General features: G+C 39.5%; 1 protein-coding gene across 4 annotated transcripts in view; it reads left to right on the plus strand.

Moving 5' to 3' along the window:
- Positions 1-1,369: 1,369 nt before the first annotated feature.
- inpp4b (inositol polyphosphate-4-phosphatase type II B) overlaps positions 1,370-17,793 on the plus strand; it is a 138,484-nt gene continuing 122,060 nt past the window's right edge. The window contains exons 1-2 of one of the 4 annotated variants that reach the window (XM_069689283.1): positions 1,370-1,703; positions 7,788-7,832. In XM_069689283.1, coding sequence (XP_069545384.1) covers positions 1,619-1,703; positions 7,788-7,832 — 130 coding nt within the window. In that variant the 5' untranslated portion in view covers positions 1,370-1,618. The remainder of the gene's footprint in view (positions 1,704-7,787; positions 7,833-17,793) is intronic. The other 3 variants (XM_069689285.1, XM_069689284.1, XM_069689287.1) reach the window with 3 other exon arrangements.

Genomic DNA, 17,793 nt, shown 5'->3' on the forward strand with positions numbered 1-17,793 from the left:
CAGCTTTGTCTAAGTTGATGTATTTTAACATTTACTAGCCTTTTTTGATCCAGAGTTTATGGTGTGAGTCTCTTACGTGGGTTTTCTAACATCAGAAGAATAGTACCTAGAAAAAATTCCTAATTTCCATTCTCGAAATTAATAGATCGATGCCCGTGATAATAAATGGATTGGTCTTCTCTATTAAAGATTTGGGCAACGTTTCTTTGTAGTTCGGAGAGGGTGAAAAAAAAACAAGGGGTGTTACCAGTTTAAAAAAAAAAAAAATACATTACAGAGATTCAAGACGTAAAATATTGTTGTATTCAATGTTTTTTACAAATAAAAAGTTACTATCGATCACATTTTTTGTTTATCGTCTGACATTTCAGTGATGCGACATATCTTAGTGCTCCATAACATATTCTGTAGGTGTTTACCTCCTTAAGGAGTTCACTGTAGCTTTATTGAGCTTTAGTTGAGATCACAACATCCTCTCTATTCAGCGGGGAATAAATTAACATTGATCTTAGCTATGGTCTTACTACAGCATCTTGGCCTTGGTGGCCAAATAACTAACAATAACCTTCTGACTATGAATCGGAGGAGAGGTGGGGAGGGCAACATAAATAGACAGAGACAAACTGAGAGGAAAAGAGCTGCTTTTTCTTTTTCTTCTATGCACATGATTGAAACACAATCTTTTGTTGCCTCGTTTTGTTATTCTATTTGCTGATGTCCAGTCCAGATGTACTTTGAGGCATATACATCTACTAACTGTGCCTCTTTCTAACCTGTTGTTTGAACACTGTGGTGAAATTGTCATTTTAAGTTATACTTGGCTATTTCAATACACTGCACAAAACTCTTATTGCATTATGAATGCCCCCTCAGCCTTTTTCTGCCGTGTAACTTACAAAATCTCATGCAGCAGCATGCTGGCTCCACTGTGTGAAGCTCAGCAGTCGGATGCTTGTTAATTGTTTCGCTGCTAGAAAAGGCAAAGGGTGATGGAGTGGCGAGAGCAGGCTGGAGAACGGAAGGTAGATACATGTCAGATATCAAAGGGAACCCTGCTGCCATGTCTGGATGCAGCAGTGGCTGCGCAGCGAGTAAGATGGGAGAAAGGAGAGATGGGGAGGGAGAGGGCAGAGTTGTGTCTTCCTGGCTGTGGTGCACTGTGCAGTCTGGTCTAGGTGTGCTACTGACAGCCCAAGATTGATGGATAGAGCTGTGTATCGCACATAACATCAATTCTGTCCTCCTTTCTCTTTCATTCTGAGTCTCACTCCCTCATCACTCCTCCCATCCCATCCCCCTCTCTCTCTCTCTCTCTCTCTCTCTCTCTCTCTCTCCTGCTCACCTCTCCCTCCCTCCCTGCCTTTCCCGTTGCTGCTCCAGGTCCCTCGCCGGTCCCTCTCTTCCACATTAGTTTCCAAAAGGCATCTTTAATGCCGACAGAGAGCGCACTGTGAGGCGGCAAGAAAGCGAGGCGAGAGGATTGCTATCTTTGTGACAGCTTTTCTGCCTGGCAGGCTGCGTGTAAGCCGGGGAACTGGACTGGACTGTGGTGTTTCGTGGAGGAGGTGGGAGAGGAGGTGGAGGACCAGGAGGGAGAAGTGAGGGGCAAGCTGGACAGATGGAGGACGGCACCCAGCACCTGGGACACTGCATGGTTGACATGAAGGAGCTGAGCGCCAACCCTGAAGGACTGAGCGCTGCCGGTGAGCTGACTGCACTGTGTCGTCTGTCTGTCTCTTCATCTGTCTCCTCTACTTCTCCCCTCTGTCCTTCCTTCTACAGTGAAACTCTGAAACGCCTTTTCTGCTGTAAGAATCGATTCTCTCCTATTTCCTACTGCTTCTATAAATACTTGTCAAGGCGACGTCTAGTTTTTGTGTGTTGTCCATGTGTATGTGTTTGCAGAGGTTCTCACTCTTGCTAACACACATGCAGAGTGTGTGTGTGTGTGTGTGTGTGTGTGTGTGTGTGTGTGTGTGTGTGTGTGTGTGTGTGTGTGTGTGCGTGTGTGTGTGTGTGTGTGTGTGTGTGTGTGTGTGAGAGAGTGTTTGAGAGAGAGAGGAAAATCAAAGGGTAGAGGAACCAGTGAAGGTGCGAGGAAAATAATTTTAAATGATCCATAACAAAGTGACTGAGTTCTGTTGTTGCAAATATTACAAAATACTATTAACAATACAGGACGTCAGTGTTTTCATATGATTGCTGAAACCAATTTGAAAAGCAATCAGTCCAAAGTCTCCTATTTGACAGTTCATAGTGGAGTTCATGTTTTCAGGACTTTTTTTTTTTTTAAGCAACATCATGGTGGTATCTTAATCAAGTATCTCCACAAATGATGCCACAGAATTGACTTTAAAACTTACTGCCTGCCTCACTGCAGGTTTCCATTTAAGGGTTCTTGCAGTGTGGTTGAATTAAAATCATAAATTGTTTGTCAGTTTTCTGCTATTCATCAGAACACACAAATCTAGTAAACCATGTCACAAATATCGGTCTTATCTAGTTTTGGGCAAAATTGCATAGGTTTTGTGGCTCTGCAGAGAAGTTTGAATATCACTGTTTATATCTAGAAATTATCATTTGTTTGTGCGTGTGTGTGTGTGTGTGTGTGTGTGTGTGTGTGTGTGTGTGTGTGTGTGTGTGTGTGTGTGTGTGTGTGTGTGTGTGTGTGTGTGTGTGTGTGTGTTCCTGTGTGTTTGTGACTGTCATTTGCATTTCTACTGCAGTCATATTCCATATAGCCTGAATGTTGTCACTAATGAGCACTGGCAGAGGCAAACTCTGTCTTAGTGCCCATCACTACAAAAGAATGCTGAGAGATTATCCATATTAGTGATGCTACAATGCCTGCTCTCCAAGTTTAATACCTTTGCCTTGTCAAAGGACAGACACTGCATGCAGCGCTGCCGAGTATTTGCATTGGCATGCAAGCTCATCCTCCCCATGGGAATAAGCAAATGGAGCCATACAAAGAGGAATGAAAGCGCAATTCATGACGCCTTGTCTCCTTTTCCTCGAACCAGATACATCGCTGAAGCAGCTTACATGTACAATTACGCACATGCAAACGCACACGCCTGTAGAAACACGAAAGCATGTACACACAGGCGCAGTCACACACGCAAATACACACATTCACAGTCACGCAGAGCCACACGCACGGCCTCACTAACAGTCATGACCTGATGATAAACCCTGGAGAGGCACTATTATAAAATCACATGCATAGTTTAGAGATGACATCTGACAGGTGTGGGAGTGTAACAGTAATGACAAACACCTCACTGTACCTCTATTTTCTTTTCCTTAAGCATCCCGGAAGACAGAAGGGAAGAGCAAAGCACATAATTACTGTGTTTGGCAGGAAAGACAGCTTGACAACCCTGCATTAGCAGTCGCAAGGTGAACTCGTTTATTGTTTTGTTTTTTTCACTTTTTTCACGACAGGAGACAAAAGTGGGACCAAATTGGGTGCTGCTGAGTGGTTATTAAGGTGGTGCTGAATTGACATTTTACAAACTCCCCAACACAGTGGGTAAAATTACCGTATGTTATTTTAGCGATTAACTAATCATGCCAGAATTAGCATGCAGGAAGGTCAGTTTTTAAAGAAGCTGCAACACAATCGATGGAATTGTCATTTGATAGTGCTTGACATGACAACGCTATTGTGAAGCGAAATGTCTCACTAAGTAACCCTTGTTAACCATCCCCTCTACATCTCTCATCGGCGTGACAGTCAAGACCTCCTCTGCACATCCAACTGATTCACAACACTTCATTAAACGCTGGCAACAAAACCATCTGTCCCCTCTCAATCCCCCACTGGAGTAATGTGACGATAACTCACTCTCCCATTCAGTACCACTTGTCCTAATGGGACGCCTGTCTGTGCAAACATCAATCGAGTTAGAGGTGTGTTAGCCCAGCTGATGGCGGAATCATCAGAAAGGATGTGCAGGTGTTTTCTGGGCAATTTAAACTACGAAAAAGTGAGGTGGGACAAAAGGAGTTCGGAGAAAGTAATGTTGCAATTAGTGTGTGTGTGTGTGTGTGTGTGTGTGTGTGTGTGTGTGTGTGTGTGTGTGTGTGTGTGTGTGTGTGTGTGTGTGTGTGTGTGTGTGTGTGTGTGTGTGTGTGTGTGTGTGTGTGTGTGTGCGCGCGCGCACAGGTGTTGTGGATGAGTAGAGACGTTGTTCCGGATTGGAGGGTTTGATGCGAGATGGCCAGTTTTATCCCCGAAATATCAAAGCCCCCGGTGAGTCAGACACATAAGTGAATTATTAATACCACCTCAAAATCCGAAAGAAGATAATATTCTAAATATGAGCAGGATTTGTTCTTAGGCGTGGGTTTTTATATGTAATATCTATTCATGAAGAGGATAAGCAGAAGTGATTAGAAATGTGCACTATACCCACTGCAAGGGGGTTTATCGAAGCTCTCTTTGGAAATTGCTTGAATTTCTTAGTCGAGCTGGTTGCATACGATTGCGACCAGAGCAGTGGCAGGCAGTGTTTTGGATATTTCGTCAATTATTTTTTGTGGAGTCAGGAATAAGCAGCAATGCAATGTAAAATCTACACCCCCCACATTTTCCACCCCCACTCCCACCCTCATTCTTAGTGTCTTACACACGCATGTGAGCGGTTATCACACTGTACAGTGTGGGTGAGGAAACAGGGCAACAAGAAGGGAAGAGGGTTAAATGATCATCTGCAAGATGGACAATTTACGTCCCTGTACATTAATTAACTTTGTCATTGCAGAGAAATCACCCAGTCCGCTCACATCCTTATGAATTACCCTCTCCTCTCCCTTCGGCGTGCCTTTTCCCCCACTGATACCACCCGCAGACAGGGGGCTGATAGATTGGAGGCACAGTGGGGCTGTGCTGTTATTTCTAGAGCCAGATGAAACTGCAGTATAGCAGGCGGGCACACCTCATTTGCTTTGGGCCCCTCTGGGAGTTACATCTGCATGCGCTGCCTGCCTGCCTGCCGCCTTGCTGAGCTTATTACCATATTCATAATGCCAGCGGATATCGATTATAAATACGACACCTGTGCCACTTTTCTCCACACACTTATCTACACGTTGGAGCTGTGAGCCTCATACGCTGTGGGAAATATGAGTGAGGGTGGTTTACCTCTCTCTGTGTCATGGGTAATTATTGTGATTAGACTTTGTTTTGGTCAGCCTGATTCTCACCAAGGGGTTAATGACATTGAATATGTTTAATGCTCCAGGACAAGAGTGGGGTCACGGTGTACATAACAGGTGTTCTGTCCTCAGGTTGCATAATTTGTTCATGAATTTAGTAACCATGGATATTGAAGCTTTGCGAGCACACGACAGTTTCCAGAGCTGTACTGAAACACCGCTAAAAATCTTGTAATCTGTCTTCGTTGTCAAAGATGCAACATAACCTGTCTTCCAATCAAAGCATCTGGCACCATCCTTCTATAAATACTTGACACTTTACCTACAACCTGCGCTTTAAAATTCAGACATCTTTGAATTCCAGTCCTCCTCCTGCCTCACTATCAAACACATCCCATTCCTTTGCCACGAGTGTCTCATGATCAGTATCCCCCAACCCATATCAGACCCAGACGTATCTCTGCACCTTATCTTTAATTATTTCCGCAATGGCAAGCATTTTCCACTGCTTCCTACTACTTGAGATAAGTTGGTGTCTAGTGCAGATGGACTCCTCCAAAGTAACTGGGCTGTCCAAGTGACAGTCCCTTATGATAATGTGGCACCAGCGACAGGACCCAACAGCTGGCACTGTCTCAGCCCACCTAGCTGAAGGCCTTTCTGTTGCCACCACACAACGTGTCATCCAGCCTTATTAAAGTTTCATCAGCACTCACAAGGAAGCCGTAGTGGTGACAACATGAGCAGACATGACCCCTGAGGAGCGGCATGATGATGAGAGTAACGTGAAAACCAGATAGCAACAAACATTATTTACATACATAATTGACCTATTTGGGTAACCATGTGTGTGTGTTTACTCGCCCGTCTGCTTCAGTGATTTGCGCACTTGGTTAATTAGGTGTTTACTATATTTGTATTCTTAACAGACATTGCGCTAAGTTTGCATAAGCCTGTTTATTCATATGTAGCCTATTCTGACAAGTATGGTGGCTGACACAGCCCAATTCATTACACCGCGAGAAAACACAAGCAAATTCAAGTTTAATTCACTAGGTTATTAACATATTTGTTAAATCATAGAATTCGCTGCAAATAGCTTGCTTTTTTTTTTTTTTTTTTTTTTTAATTTATCAGGTTTCTGTGCTTTCTGCTTTCTTAGTCTCAGTTTTCAAGTGACTCTTAACAGGGCACCAGATAATGCGTATAATTTCCATAATGTAGTACATTTTGTTTTTCATTTGTAAACTGAACCAGTTTTTCTTTTATTTTGCATGAATTTAAATGAAAATTTCAGTGAATGCAATTAAAAGACTAAAAGAAAAAATACCTCAGTCAAATAATTCAACCACCATGAATGTTATTCATGCCATCCCCATGATCTTTGGCAGTTCTATCCTTTTTGTGTGCATACAAATAAACCTGTGATGTTCTTTAGGAACACCATTCCCTGACAGCTGCTGCATATGAAGGCCTTGAGGACTAGCTTTGTGATGAAAGGCCTTTACAAACAAACTGACCCAACATGACATACGGTTCAAGCTGCTAATAAAGCAAAATGACTGAAGTAATTGTAAAACCTAAGTAAATATTTTTTTTTGTCTTTGTGAAGGATCCTCATTATATAAAATGTCTATAACCTAAAACCACGTGACTCCTATACATCAGTGACCAGAATGCATGGCCCATTAGTGGAGTTGATGAGCCATAGAGAGGCCAATTGTGTCCAAGCACCTCAGGATGAGGAAACTGCCATTTATGCCCCTCGAAGTGTTGCACCATCTTGCAGGTGTTTCATGTGTTTGAATGGTTGTGACAGACTGGGGAAGTGATGAATGAATTGCAGCTCTGGTGACAGATGATAGAAGAAGTCACTGCTCTAGGACAATGGATACCCAGGAACTCTTGTTTTGACACTCACAAAGTTGGCTGTGTGTTTGCATAATCAAAATGAACAGTTACACTAATCACTGTGGCATTTTGGGAGCCTCTCATGCTCCTAGCATGTTCAAACGCTATCTCTCTACTATATCTTCTTTTGCTGATTAAAATAGCCTCCGTCTCTGCTGCCCTAACATACCCCCTTAGTCCACTTATTATCATTTGTCTGTGATTAACCTCATTGATTCACGGTAAGGGGGCCTTTTTTAGGGGTTGAAATGATTAATGAAGTGTCAACTGTAAAACAATCATCAGCAGTTTTGATAAATAATCATTTGAGGAAGGAAAATATGCTAATCATTCAAGCAAAATGTGAGTTGATGCTTCTTCATTTTCTGTCATTTTAAATTGAATGTCTTCAGCTTCTGAACACAAAACAAGTGATTTGTACAAGTCATATCAAATTAGGTTCTGGAATATTGTGACTGTTGTCTAACCTTTTATAGACTGGAAGATTAATTTCTTCAAAAGATGACAGATTTATCATTAATGACAAACATACATTTGCAGCTATACACATCTTCAGTGAAATCAAACTGCAGCACTTAATGTTCTCATTCTGTTTTATCTCCTTTGTCTCTTCCATTGTTCTGTTTTCCTCTTCCTTTCCTTTATCTCCCACTCTTCCTCTACTTCTATCTCAACTCCACTCCACTATCTTTCTTGCTTTCTCTGTCCTGCAGGTGTTATTCTAACACCCAAGCTGCCTCAGGTGGAGTTCAGCCTAGGTAAGTTGTCTTTACTCATTATTACTTAGTAATAATTCGAGGATCATTTTACTTCATGAGGAAGCACTGAGAATGGAGATACCGCACTTTCTCGGCATCTCTGCAAACATATTAAACAACAGATATATGGACTGACTTGTTGGGTTGCACCCTCTCAGTAATGTTAGATCCCTCTTGCCTGGTCCAGAAGCACATCAAAAGTCGATAGGCTATCAGCGCTCCTGGCTAAAATATTTCCTGATTTAACTGTTGTTAAACCAACACTTACTGACAGTTACACTAATGCAGAAGTCAGTCAGAGTTAGTGGCAACATCCTCAAGCCTCTCTCAATCGTGACACACGGGGACCCCACATATTGTTAGAAATGAAAACAGAAGCTCGGCACAGAGAAAACATTAGAAAGAATGGTGAGAAGGCCCTTTTGAACTTTTCATCGAGATGGCCTCATTAATTTTTTATGGAACTAAGACATTCAAATTCTATTTCTAGACAATTCATTGTGGCTCAGGTCATGTTTCCTAAAGCAGTAATCCAAAGTGAAATATTATTCTTGTGGTCTTTGACAGTTAAGATTGATGTCATCAAACGCTGCCGTGTTGGCTCCCTTGTCTCTGTCTTTTGACTGCAACAAAGGCACCCCACTGTTCTGTTTGCCATAGATGACAGGATGAATGTGAACAGAGTTTCTGTTTCAGAAATCTCAATGTGAGAAAAGAATTTCACACACATATCCTCCTGGATGTCTCTTGATTACCTTATGACCATTAACTGCAACTACATGTTGATACCTCATAATTCTTACCGCTCCTAATCGTACCATTTTCATTGCTTAAGGCAAAAAATTATCTGAACAGAGAGATTGTGGAAGAAATGTGCTCAGGAAGAAATGTGACATTTCACAAATACAAACGACTGAGTGTATGTGCACATATAGTACACACAGTCAGACCAATATATTCAGCAGACAATCAGTGAAAGACGTTGTAATGCTTGCTTTGGTTTCTAATTGTGCATTTGATACTCAAATAGTGCTGCAGCTTGAGGGTTAGCAGTTGGGTAGGAAAACTATTTGAATGTAAATTAACTGTCATGGTGGAAAATACAGCTGAGAGCTGACAGAGAAGTGCCATGTCCCTTCTTTAAATGCCTCAGTTGACTGCGTGCCCAATGCACACTCCATCTATCCAACCGTAAGTGTAGTGTTGCCACTTTTTTCTTCAAGAGAGGAAATAACACTTCTCTTGATCCGGCTGAAATTTATTTGCATTGTTTAAGTGCTTGAAGATCCAATTATCTCTCTGTGATGCAGGAGAGCCAATAAGTTGTCGTATTGACATTTGAGGTGTATTGATTGATTCACAGTGTCAACTCAAACCCACGTTTAGATCCGCTGCAGTTTGCCCTGTTAAAGTTACTTCATTCCGCGTTAATACAACCTCAAAGCGTCCTATATCTCTTTCAAATTAAAAGACATCTAGCATTTTAATACACAGTGTCCTCTATTTTCGTCAAGGCTTTTTTTTTTTTGCAGTAACCTGTTGTGAGTGAAATCAGACAATAACATTTTAGATGAGGAATCAAAAACACCTGTTAAAAAAGCAGGATTATATTGTTGACTTTATTAAATTAAGGCAATGGAAATATACATTATAGTTGCATCCAGATTGCATCTAGCAAACCAGCAAGGCAACACAAGCTAAACCATGTAGCATATTTTATACACAAGAGGAAACAGCATGGTTTGAAAGAAAATTACAGATGACACAGAAAGAAAAGAACCATTCACAAACTGCTCTTTCACAGCAAGCAGACAAGAAAGTATCTCAGTCCTATACTAGACAAATTATTGAAATACAGCAGAAGAAGGCTATTTCTAAAGGAAGTGACAGTCAGAGTACATCTCAAGCTCCCAAGCAGGTTGTTCCAGCAACTAGAACACAAAATTGAAAGGTAGCTTCAGCAGAGTTAAAACTGACCCTCAGTGAACAGCAGTGACAAGATGACTGGAGTGGTCTGAATGGCCCTTATCTTTTAAGCATGTTGAACACGTGCTGGACCAAGGTTATTCAGTCCATAGATAAGCGACTGTAATAAATTCAACTGTGTACTTGAGATTTGAAGCGGTAGGGTGAAATGCACTTCCTGTTGTAGTTCCTGTTAAAACTGTGGTTACAGTTTTGTAAATGAGCTGCATCTGTTTCATATTCTACAGAGGTGAAAAACGTATGTTTAGTGTAATAGACTTTAACTATTTTTTTTGAAGGTGTAGGTGTGTGTGTGTGTGTGTGTGTGTGTGTGTGTGTGTGTGTGTGTGTGTGTGTGTGTGTGTGTGTGTGTGTGTGCGTGTGCGTGCGTGTGCATGTTTGTGTGTGTGTAGGAGTGGCGCTGAAGCTCCCAAGTAATTTTGCTGCCAATTAACATTTAATGATTACCTGTCGACAAACATGATATTTAGGGCAGTACTCTTCCCTCACATGGTAATGATTAAAGGGGCACTCCAACAGTTTTATAAATTTGACAAATTAAATTAAAAATGTGCAGTTAAAACCTAATGATATATCGGATGATTAACTGAATGAGGCCTCAGCTTAAATGGATGACATATAAACCTAAACTGAGGAAACATTTTGTTTTTACTTTTGTACAGATTCAGTAGAATACAATAATCAACTATATGTCAGGCTTATCTTCCGGATGGATTTTAACGGTTCAGCTTTGGACTCATTTATTTTAAAGGTTTTGTTTTGACACCGTACCATAAAATCTTATGTGAAGAGTCATCTCTACCCACAGTGTAAGAAATAAACAAGTTCACAGAAGAGATTTAAATGGTTTGCACATTTCTGTCTCTTAAAATGCCAGCCAATTTAAGACTGTGACTTCTGTGGTTTAGTGGTTTAGTTGGCCACATAATCATTCTATTTATATCTCTTTTATGAACCGTTAATTATTTATCTTGTGGTGACCCACAACCACCGCCCCACCTCAAAAACTTAAGACCGCTTTCGGGAGAACAGAGGTCTCTTTTTGGGAATGCAAGTCCCTCCCTTTGAACACGGACTAAGTTTACATAATGAATTAGATGCATTAGTGCTTTGATACAAACAAAGTAAGAGCAGTGTTAGGTCTTTAACAATTCCGTCCATTTTATGAGCAAGTAATCAGTTTGTTGCCAATAAAACTCTGGAATCAAGTAAATAGTGCCTAATACAGATGTTGGCTATGTTCATGCAGTTATGTACAAATTAATACACCTATTCCAACGCACATGGCCTTTACAGCAGTCTGTTATAACTGAATATCTAAAAAAACCTTATTTTGTCAGAGTTTCAAGGTAAGTGGTTGCCTCGATAGATTCAATATCAGGTCAATTCTGTGCTTTGATTTAACCACATTAAAAGCAAAAGCTGACTTTTTATTCTAAAAATCCTTTTGTTCATTTTCTAAGTCATGCTCCTGGTTCTCTATAGCAGAGACAATAGAAAATTGTAAATACTTTTTCTCAAAGTGAATTTCTAATACTCTTCAACAGTATTGGAACAGAAGTGTTACAAGATGCAGCGTTTAAAAAATACATTTACATCCTTACTCAAATAAAAATATTCTCCTTGAAATCTTGTTTTTTGCATAAATATCCAGATGTAGCAGGCACATAGTTACTGTGAATGGCAGCTTGACAAATGCACTTTACAATATACATGATTCAATTTACACATAAGGTGCCATTCACATATGAAATGACAAATTACAGAAATAATACTTAAGTTTTTTACTGATTTAACCTTATTTGCTTAACAATATCCTTTTGTTTTTCATCAGTGATCAGTGCACTATGTGACTGAACATATTTATTGAAACATGACCACTCTAATTTTCCCTCCATTTTCCCCAGACCCACTGGTAAACAGGTGTGCAAAACCGTGGCACATGCAAATAATGTTGTCAAATTAATTGAAGCGTTGAAGTAATTATCGTGATGAATAAGCGTCTTCTGGAGATGAGCATATATTTGTCTCATGTGGCAACTCCCAGTGCTCCCCTCTCGATTAAATGGAATTTAGATTCATTATAGGGTCATAGAGGCCGGCTGTTTTAAAACTCATTTCCAGCAAATTCATCTTGAAAGAGCTCTGCATATCCTAATTACACAACATAATTACAGCATAGTAATTGAAGCCTCCAAGGCTGGGCAAACATTATCACTCCAGTTGTTCAATTGTTATGGTTATTTAGGAATCAGTCCCAGTACACTTTAGTAGTTTAGTTGCTTGACTAAAATTGCCAGCCAAGTCATTGTTGAATTATTTTCACTCAAGCTAAGGCAGGTAATCCACTAATAAATGACAAAAAAATCTCCAAGAACTCTTAATTTGTTCACTTGTTTTTCCTCCTGTTCAATTCTTTATTAGAATGTCTATCACTGTTATAGACTGTAGTTCTCTTTCTTCTATCCATGTCACGCATTATCTCCCCTCCAGAGGTGCACAGTCAGTAAAGGCAAACCAGGCAAATGTTTGGAACCCTCCCAAATAATGGGGATATGGGGCCTCTGATGGCCCTCCATATTGTCACATTTGTCACAACTATAAACCTCTTTAAACTTCATATAAAGGCCGCAGTGCACCACTACTGCCCCAAAAACCTCTAAATGGAACCCCCTGTAGCTACCATATAATACAGAGGGGTATGTGTGTAGGTATATGCAGATGTGCATAAATCATATGTGTGTTATACAGTTTTAATAAAGTATGATTGAGAGTCAATATTTAATGTTAAATATTTACATGTTTCTCCTCTTTTGTTGTTCAAATACTCAGATGTGTGTGCATCTGAGTATCTTTAGGTGTATTCTTATAATTTATTTTGATCAAATACAATTGGTCAAAAGCATTTTTTTAACTGTATTTACTGAATGCATTTCTATGGGACTGTGTGGTGGTGGTACTGGTGCTGGTGCTATAATGGGGGAAGCCCTGATAGTCTTAATTGCCTCGGGCCCACCCGAGTCTACTTCCGGCACTGCTCCCCACTTCCTTCCTCGAACTGTAAATGTCTCTCTAAGGGACTCTTTTGTCCTTTCCCTTTATCACTATCTCCGTTTCCCTTTCCTGCCACCACCACCCTGCTTCATAATAGCAATGACCTTAGAGGGTCAGTAAAAGTGTCATATACCTGTAAGAAAGCCAGTCTGGTGATGCATGGTTGCGCATCTATTCCCATTTCAATCACCAAACTGTCTGTGGTTGACTGTGCAGTAGGATAGGGAAGGTCCCTCTGACCAGTCAAACATACATCCCCAGAGGTGGCTGATGGGGACAGTCAGCAAGCTATCTGCAGTACCCCATCACAGGTCTTGTGTGTACAGTTGCTACAGAAAGCGTTCTGCCTGTGTCACTTTTTGTACAGTTTATTAGAAATGTATTTTAAATGTATAAAATGTGCCTTTTTCTAATCAATGTACACTCATATTGACAAAGTTAAAACATGTTTAGGAACTCGTCTTATTTCCTCACAATAAAACTGTGGCAAGGCATTGATCACGGCATGGGTATGAAATAATTTCTAAAGCCATGACTATTCCCAGAGCACAGTGATTACAGGTCTTAGTAAAAGGCAGATGACAGCTTGTTTGGAGTTTGTAAAACTGTATTTAAAGGACTCTGATAGCTTGTGGAAAAACATTCCCCGACCCTATGAGTCAAGACTGAACCACTTAGAAAGAACTTCAAACACCGGGAATTTCTCATCAACTGCAACTACCTACAGTGAAGCACGGTAGTGGTAGTATCATGCCATGGGGTGCCTCTTCACAGCTGGTATAGGGTGACTGGTCAGAATCAAAGGGAGACTGAATAAAACCAAAGACAGTGCCTGTAGCACTGGGATAAACTAAACCCAGGTTTCCAAATTCTGTGGAAACCTTCCCAAAAAGCCTCAAAGCTGTAATGGCTAGAGTGACTTTATTTAAAAAAAAAAAAAAAATAAAAAAAAATTCAATACATTTATATATTAAGTGTAGATTGACAGGGAAAATGCTAAGTTTATTTATTTTGAATGAAATTTACGACAAGTTAAAGTGCACAAAGAGGGAAAGGGTCTGAATACTTTCTGAGGCGATTGTATGAGAAAGATAAAAATACAAAAAATAGAAAACTTTGATATCAAGGAACAATAAAATTTAGCCGGTGTTGTTTAGAGAAGGAGAGAGAAACAGAAAGAGAGTTGGCGATGTGATGAAACAGGCTGAAAGAAAAACGAAGAGGCTGATGTGCCCTTTAGCGATAATGTGTGTCTGCACAGGTGTTTAAAGAGTTAAACACATTTCACACTGACAGTTTTGACACAACACAGCCGAAATCACAGATGCTGTTTGAATATCAGTACATGCGAACATATTTTTGCATGACTAACAAAGTAATGTGTGTTTTTTCCGCACACAAACTCCTATGCTTTCAGCTTTCCTCCCTCATGAGCAAATGTGAGACCTCCTTTAATGTGAGTCCAAAAGACCTGGCACCAAGATCTTGACGAGAGAAGGGGAATGTGGAATTAGAATAACCCCTGAAGAGATAATGCATGGATGAGCACTGCTGTGCTACATGATACTCTACAACCTTGTCTTGCAGCCTTTTTTTTTTTTTTTTTAAATCAAAACCAACAGCTAAGAGAATCAAATACTGAATGTTACTGTCTTTCATGCTGGTATCCAAATCTTTAATGTCTTCTTTTTACTCAAGTCAGTAATTCAGGCTTTTCAAACATTGTCAGGATGAAGCCCAATACTACTAATTTGGTAATCCCCAATTGGGATCAAAAGTCTACCAGATGTAACAGATGTCTGCTGTTTAAGGGAAGGTCACACCCTCCGACCATGGCAACGTTTAGATTTTTCTATGATTGGATGTGGATGATAAAAGGCTGTATGTATGTAACCTGGAAAGATCTGTCACCAAAATAATTCAGATCGTTAATAGATTGTGGCATGAGTCCGTCCTCCTTTGTCTTTATTATGAAGAGTTCACTTAATCAGCATGAATATTTTACCATGGTTGCTGTAACCTTTCCAAATTATTCTTAAGTTTCTGTAAATTAAATCTTTAACTGATATTAACCAACTTGTCTCATTTAGAAAGGTAGATGGGCAAAATGAGACCATTGCGTCTTCAGATAGCCTTAAAACAAAGTGGACTAGTACTCCCAAATTCTAAACGGTACCAGGTTGCATGTTTGTGTTCCTATATTTGAGAGTAGATCAGAGGAGGACCCATATTATTCTTGAATGGATGTTGAGTCTGCTTCAGTATCTTCTCCACCTCTTGGTCATTGTTTATATATGACCTGAAATACGACCATAGCCTTGGTTAAAGGCGTTTTCTTGTTGGAAAATGCTCTCAAAGTATGGAGAGTAGCGAGGGAGCTTGAGAAATACTGTGGTGAGGACTCTTCGCTCTTACCTTTATTTTGGTATTCTGAATTTCCACCTGGCCTTGTACCCATAACCTTTAACATTTGGGGGCAAAACAGATTAATGTAGTTGGAAACCTAATAAAGAAAAACATTCTGATGACCTTACATTATTTTAAGATGAAGATTGATTTACTTGGCGGCCAGTCATTTTGATATCTCCTGGCAACATTTTATTTTTTAGTGAGCCTGCAGGGTCTGTCTGCCTACCCCTTTAAGAGAGAAGTTTCTAAGAAACAAAATTATTTCAAACTAACAACGAGTTCGACCATGTACTATCAAGACTTCTACAGTTTCAAGGAACTTTGAGAAAATTATTTGGGCTCTTCAGTACATGACTGTAAGAGTAATATTAGAGCTAGCTGGTCACTTGAGTACCCATAAAGACTCTGAATTTACCTAAATGATGAAATGTCATCCTGTGAGTTTGGATAGATTTGGCTGAATCTGAGCACACAAAGGCTCCTATGCATCTTTTTATTCATCCTGTTGCTTCCATCAGCTGTGAAACCAATAAATACCATTGCACCAAGCGATAACGGAGCCACTACCATGTTTTACTGGTGAGGTGCTTTGAGTCATAACCTTTTACTTTTTTTTCTTGGCTTTTTTCTTTGCGTCACTTTCATACTGTATAGGTTTATTTGTCTTTTATCTACCTGTAGAACATTTATGCCAGAGTTTGACCGGTTTCCTTTTAAAAACTATATCCTGCCTTTCTGCTTTTAAGTCCCTTTTGCATCTTGTGGTGAATCCGCTGAGGTTCTGGCCTTGAAGTCTTCTTCCAATCATACATGTATGCTTACAAGAAGGTTGAGTTGCTGTGCAGATGTAAAGGGTTTTTTCCTCACCATATGAATCATTTTCTGTTCATCCACCTGTGATCCTCAGTATCCAAATATGAATCAAATTTATTGCCAAGTATGTCTTCACATACAAGGTATTTGTCTTGGTGTAGTGCTGCATGACCATCAAAAGCAAAAAAATAAGAGAAAAATATGAATTACAGTAAGAAAAATACAGCTAGCACAAAAGGCACGTGGTAGAAGTAAAACTTCACAATAAAGAATAAATACAAAATTATGTCCTACTTCAATTATACAAAGTAAAAATGCAACAAAATACTATACCAGGTTGTTTACCGTTTCCTAGTTTTCCTGTTTGCACAGGCTTTTTTTTTTAATGAATTCAACTGCAGAATTTTCCAAACCCTTTACTATTGCTCTGAAAGCTTTCTGCTTGTTTTTAACCTCATTGTTCCCATCTTCTCTTGCATGTTCACCTCTTTAGTTCTCATATAAACTGGGGGTCCTCATTTAAGCCTCAGTTTTTGTTCACTTGTTTATGGAAAAACAATGAATGAATAATGCATTTATAATGGCTGCTTATACAAACAATATATCCATAACGTATATAAAATTACAATATCTATTGTCTGGTTATTTCCATTTTATTTCCATTTGTAGCAGAACAGCTACAATGTCTGGTTTTAGGTTTGCCTTGTAATGGCTGCATGCTGTCCTTTTAGATCAAGTTATTCCTCTCATGATTAACTCTACGCTCCCCTGCTGTGGCACGTCTTCAACTCCCAGACTGTTTTACCAATTCTCAGGCAAAACTCAGACAAAGTGTGTGAGCTTAAGAATGTAAATACAGAGTTTTTATAGATGTCAGGGAAACACTTTTCAGTTTAATATCACAAAATGCGATGTTTCTGTTTGAATACTTTACAGTGAGTCTCATGATGAAACATACTGTGCAGAATTGAAGAAATTAGCAAATGAGATTTAGTGTAATGAAATTAAACGGAAGTTTCAGAATTGATGTCATGGGGTTTCAATGTAATAGATGGGCTGTCTTTATCAGTAGACTTTGATAGTTATCCAGATTATATACATTTAGCTATTTTGAAAAAAGATTGTACAATATTCAGTCACTCTACAGTTATTTTATTTCCATTGTTAACATCTTTACTTGCTACTATGGGTATATTTGATATGTGTTCAGGGCCAGAGCAAAAATCTAAATGTATGTATTCTGCCATTAATCAGAAACTCCTTTAAGATGAAAGCTTTTTCCAACTCTCTCCGTGAACCCGGTATGAAAATAATATTGTGATTGTTATGGAGCAGATGATCACAACACTCAGACAGAAATCAAAGTGGCTAGAGTTTCATAATTATTTTTTTTAAAGATGTTTTACCTCTGTCAAAGATAAGACTTTCAAACAGCTGTCAATATGTTTTGTGAATAACAGTACTAACCCTTTCTACAACTGAATCCTTTTTAATATTTGACACTGTCAGTCAACCTTCAAGCAAATAGTTCTCTGCTGGAATAGAAGAAGTGTGTTCAATTTCACATGAGTTATGCTGAAAAGGAATAATAAAGTCACAGATTACAACAAAAGCATTGGGTTTTCCATGCTGAAAGCGATCCTTTTTTTTTCTTCACTCCTTGCCTTTCTTGCAGTCAAATAAATGTGTGTCAAATGCT

This window comes from Brachyistius frenatus, unplaced genomic scaffold (genome assembly GCF_029030835.1).
Source record: "Brachyistius frenatus isolate BFR_SWC_R1_liver_20210118 unplaced genomic scaffold, ASM2903083v1 Contig_7, whole genome shotgun sequence".
Lineage (NCBI taxonomy): Eukaryota > Metazoa > Chordata > Actinopteri > Embiotocidae > Brachyistius > Brachyistius frenatus.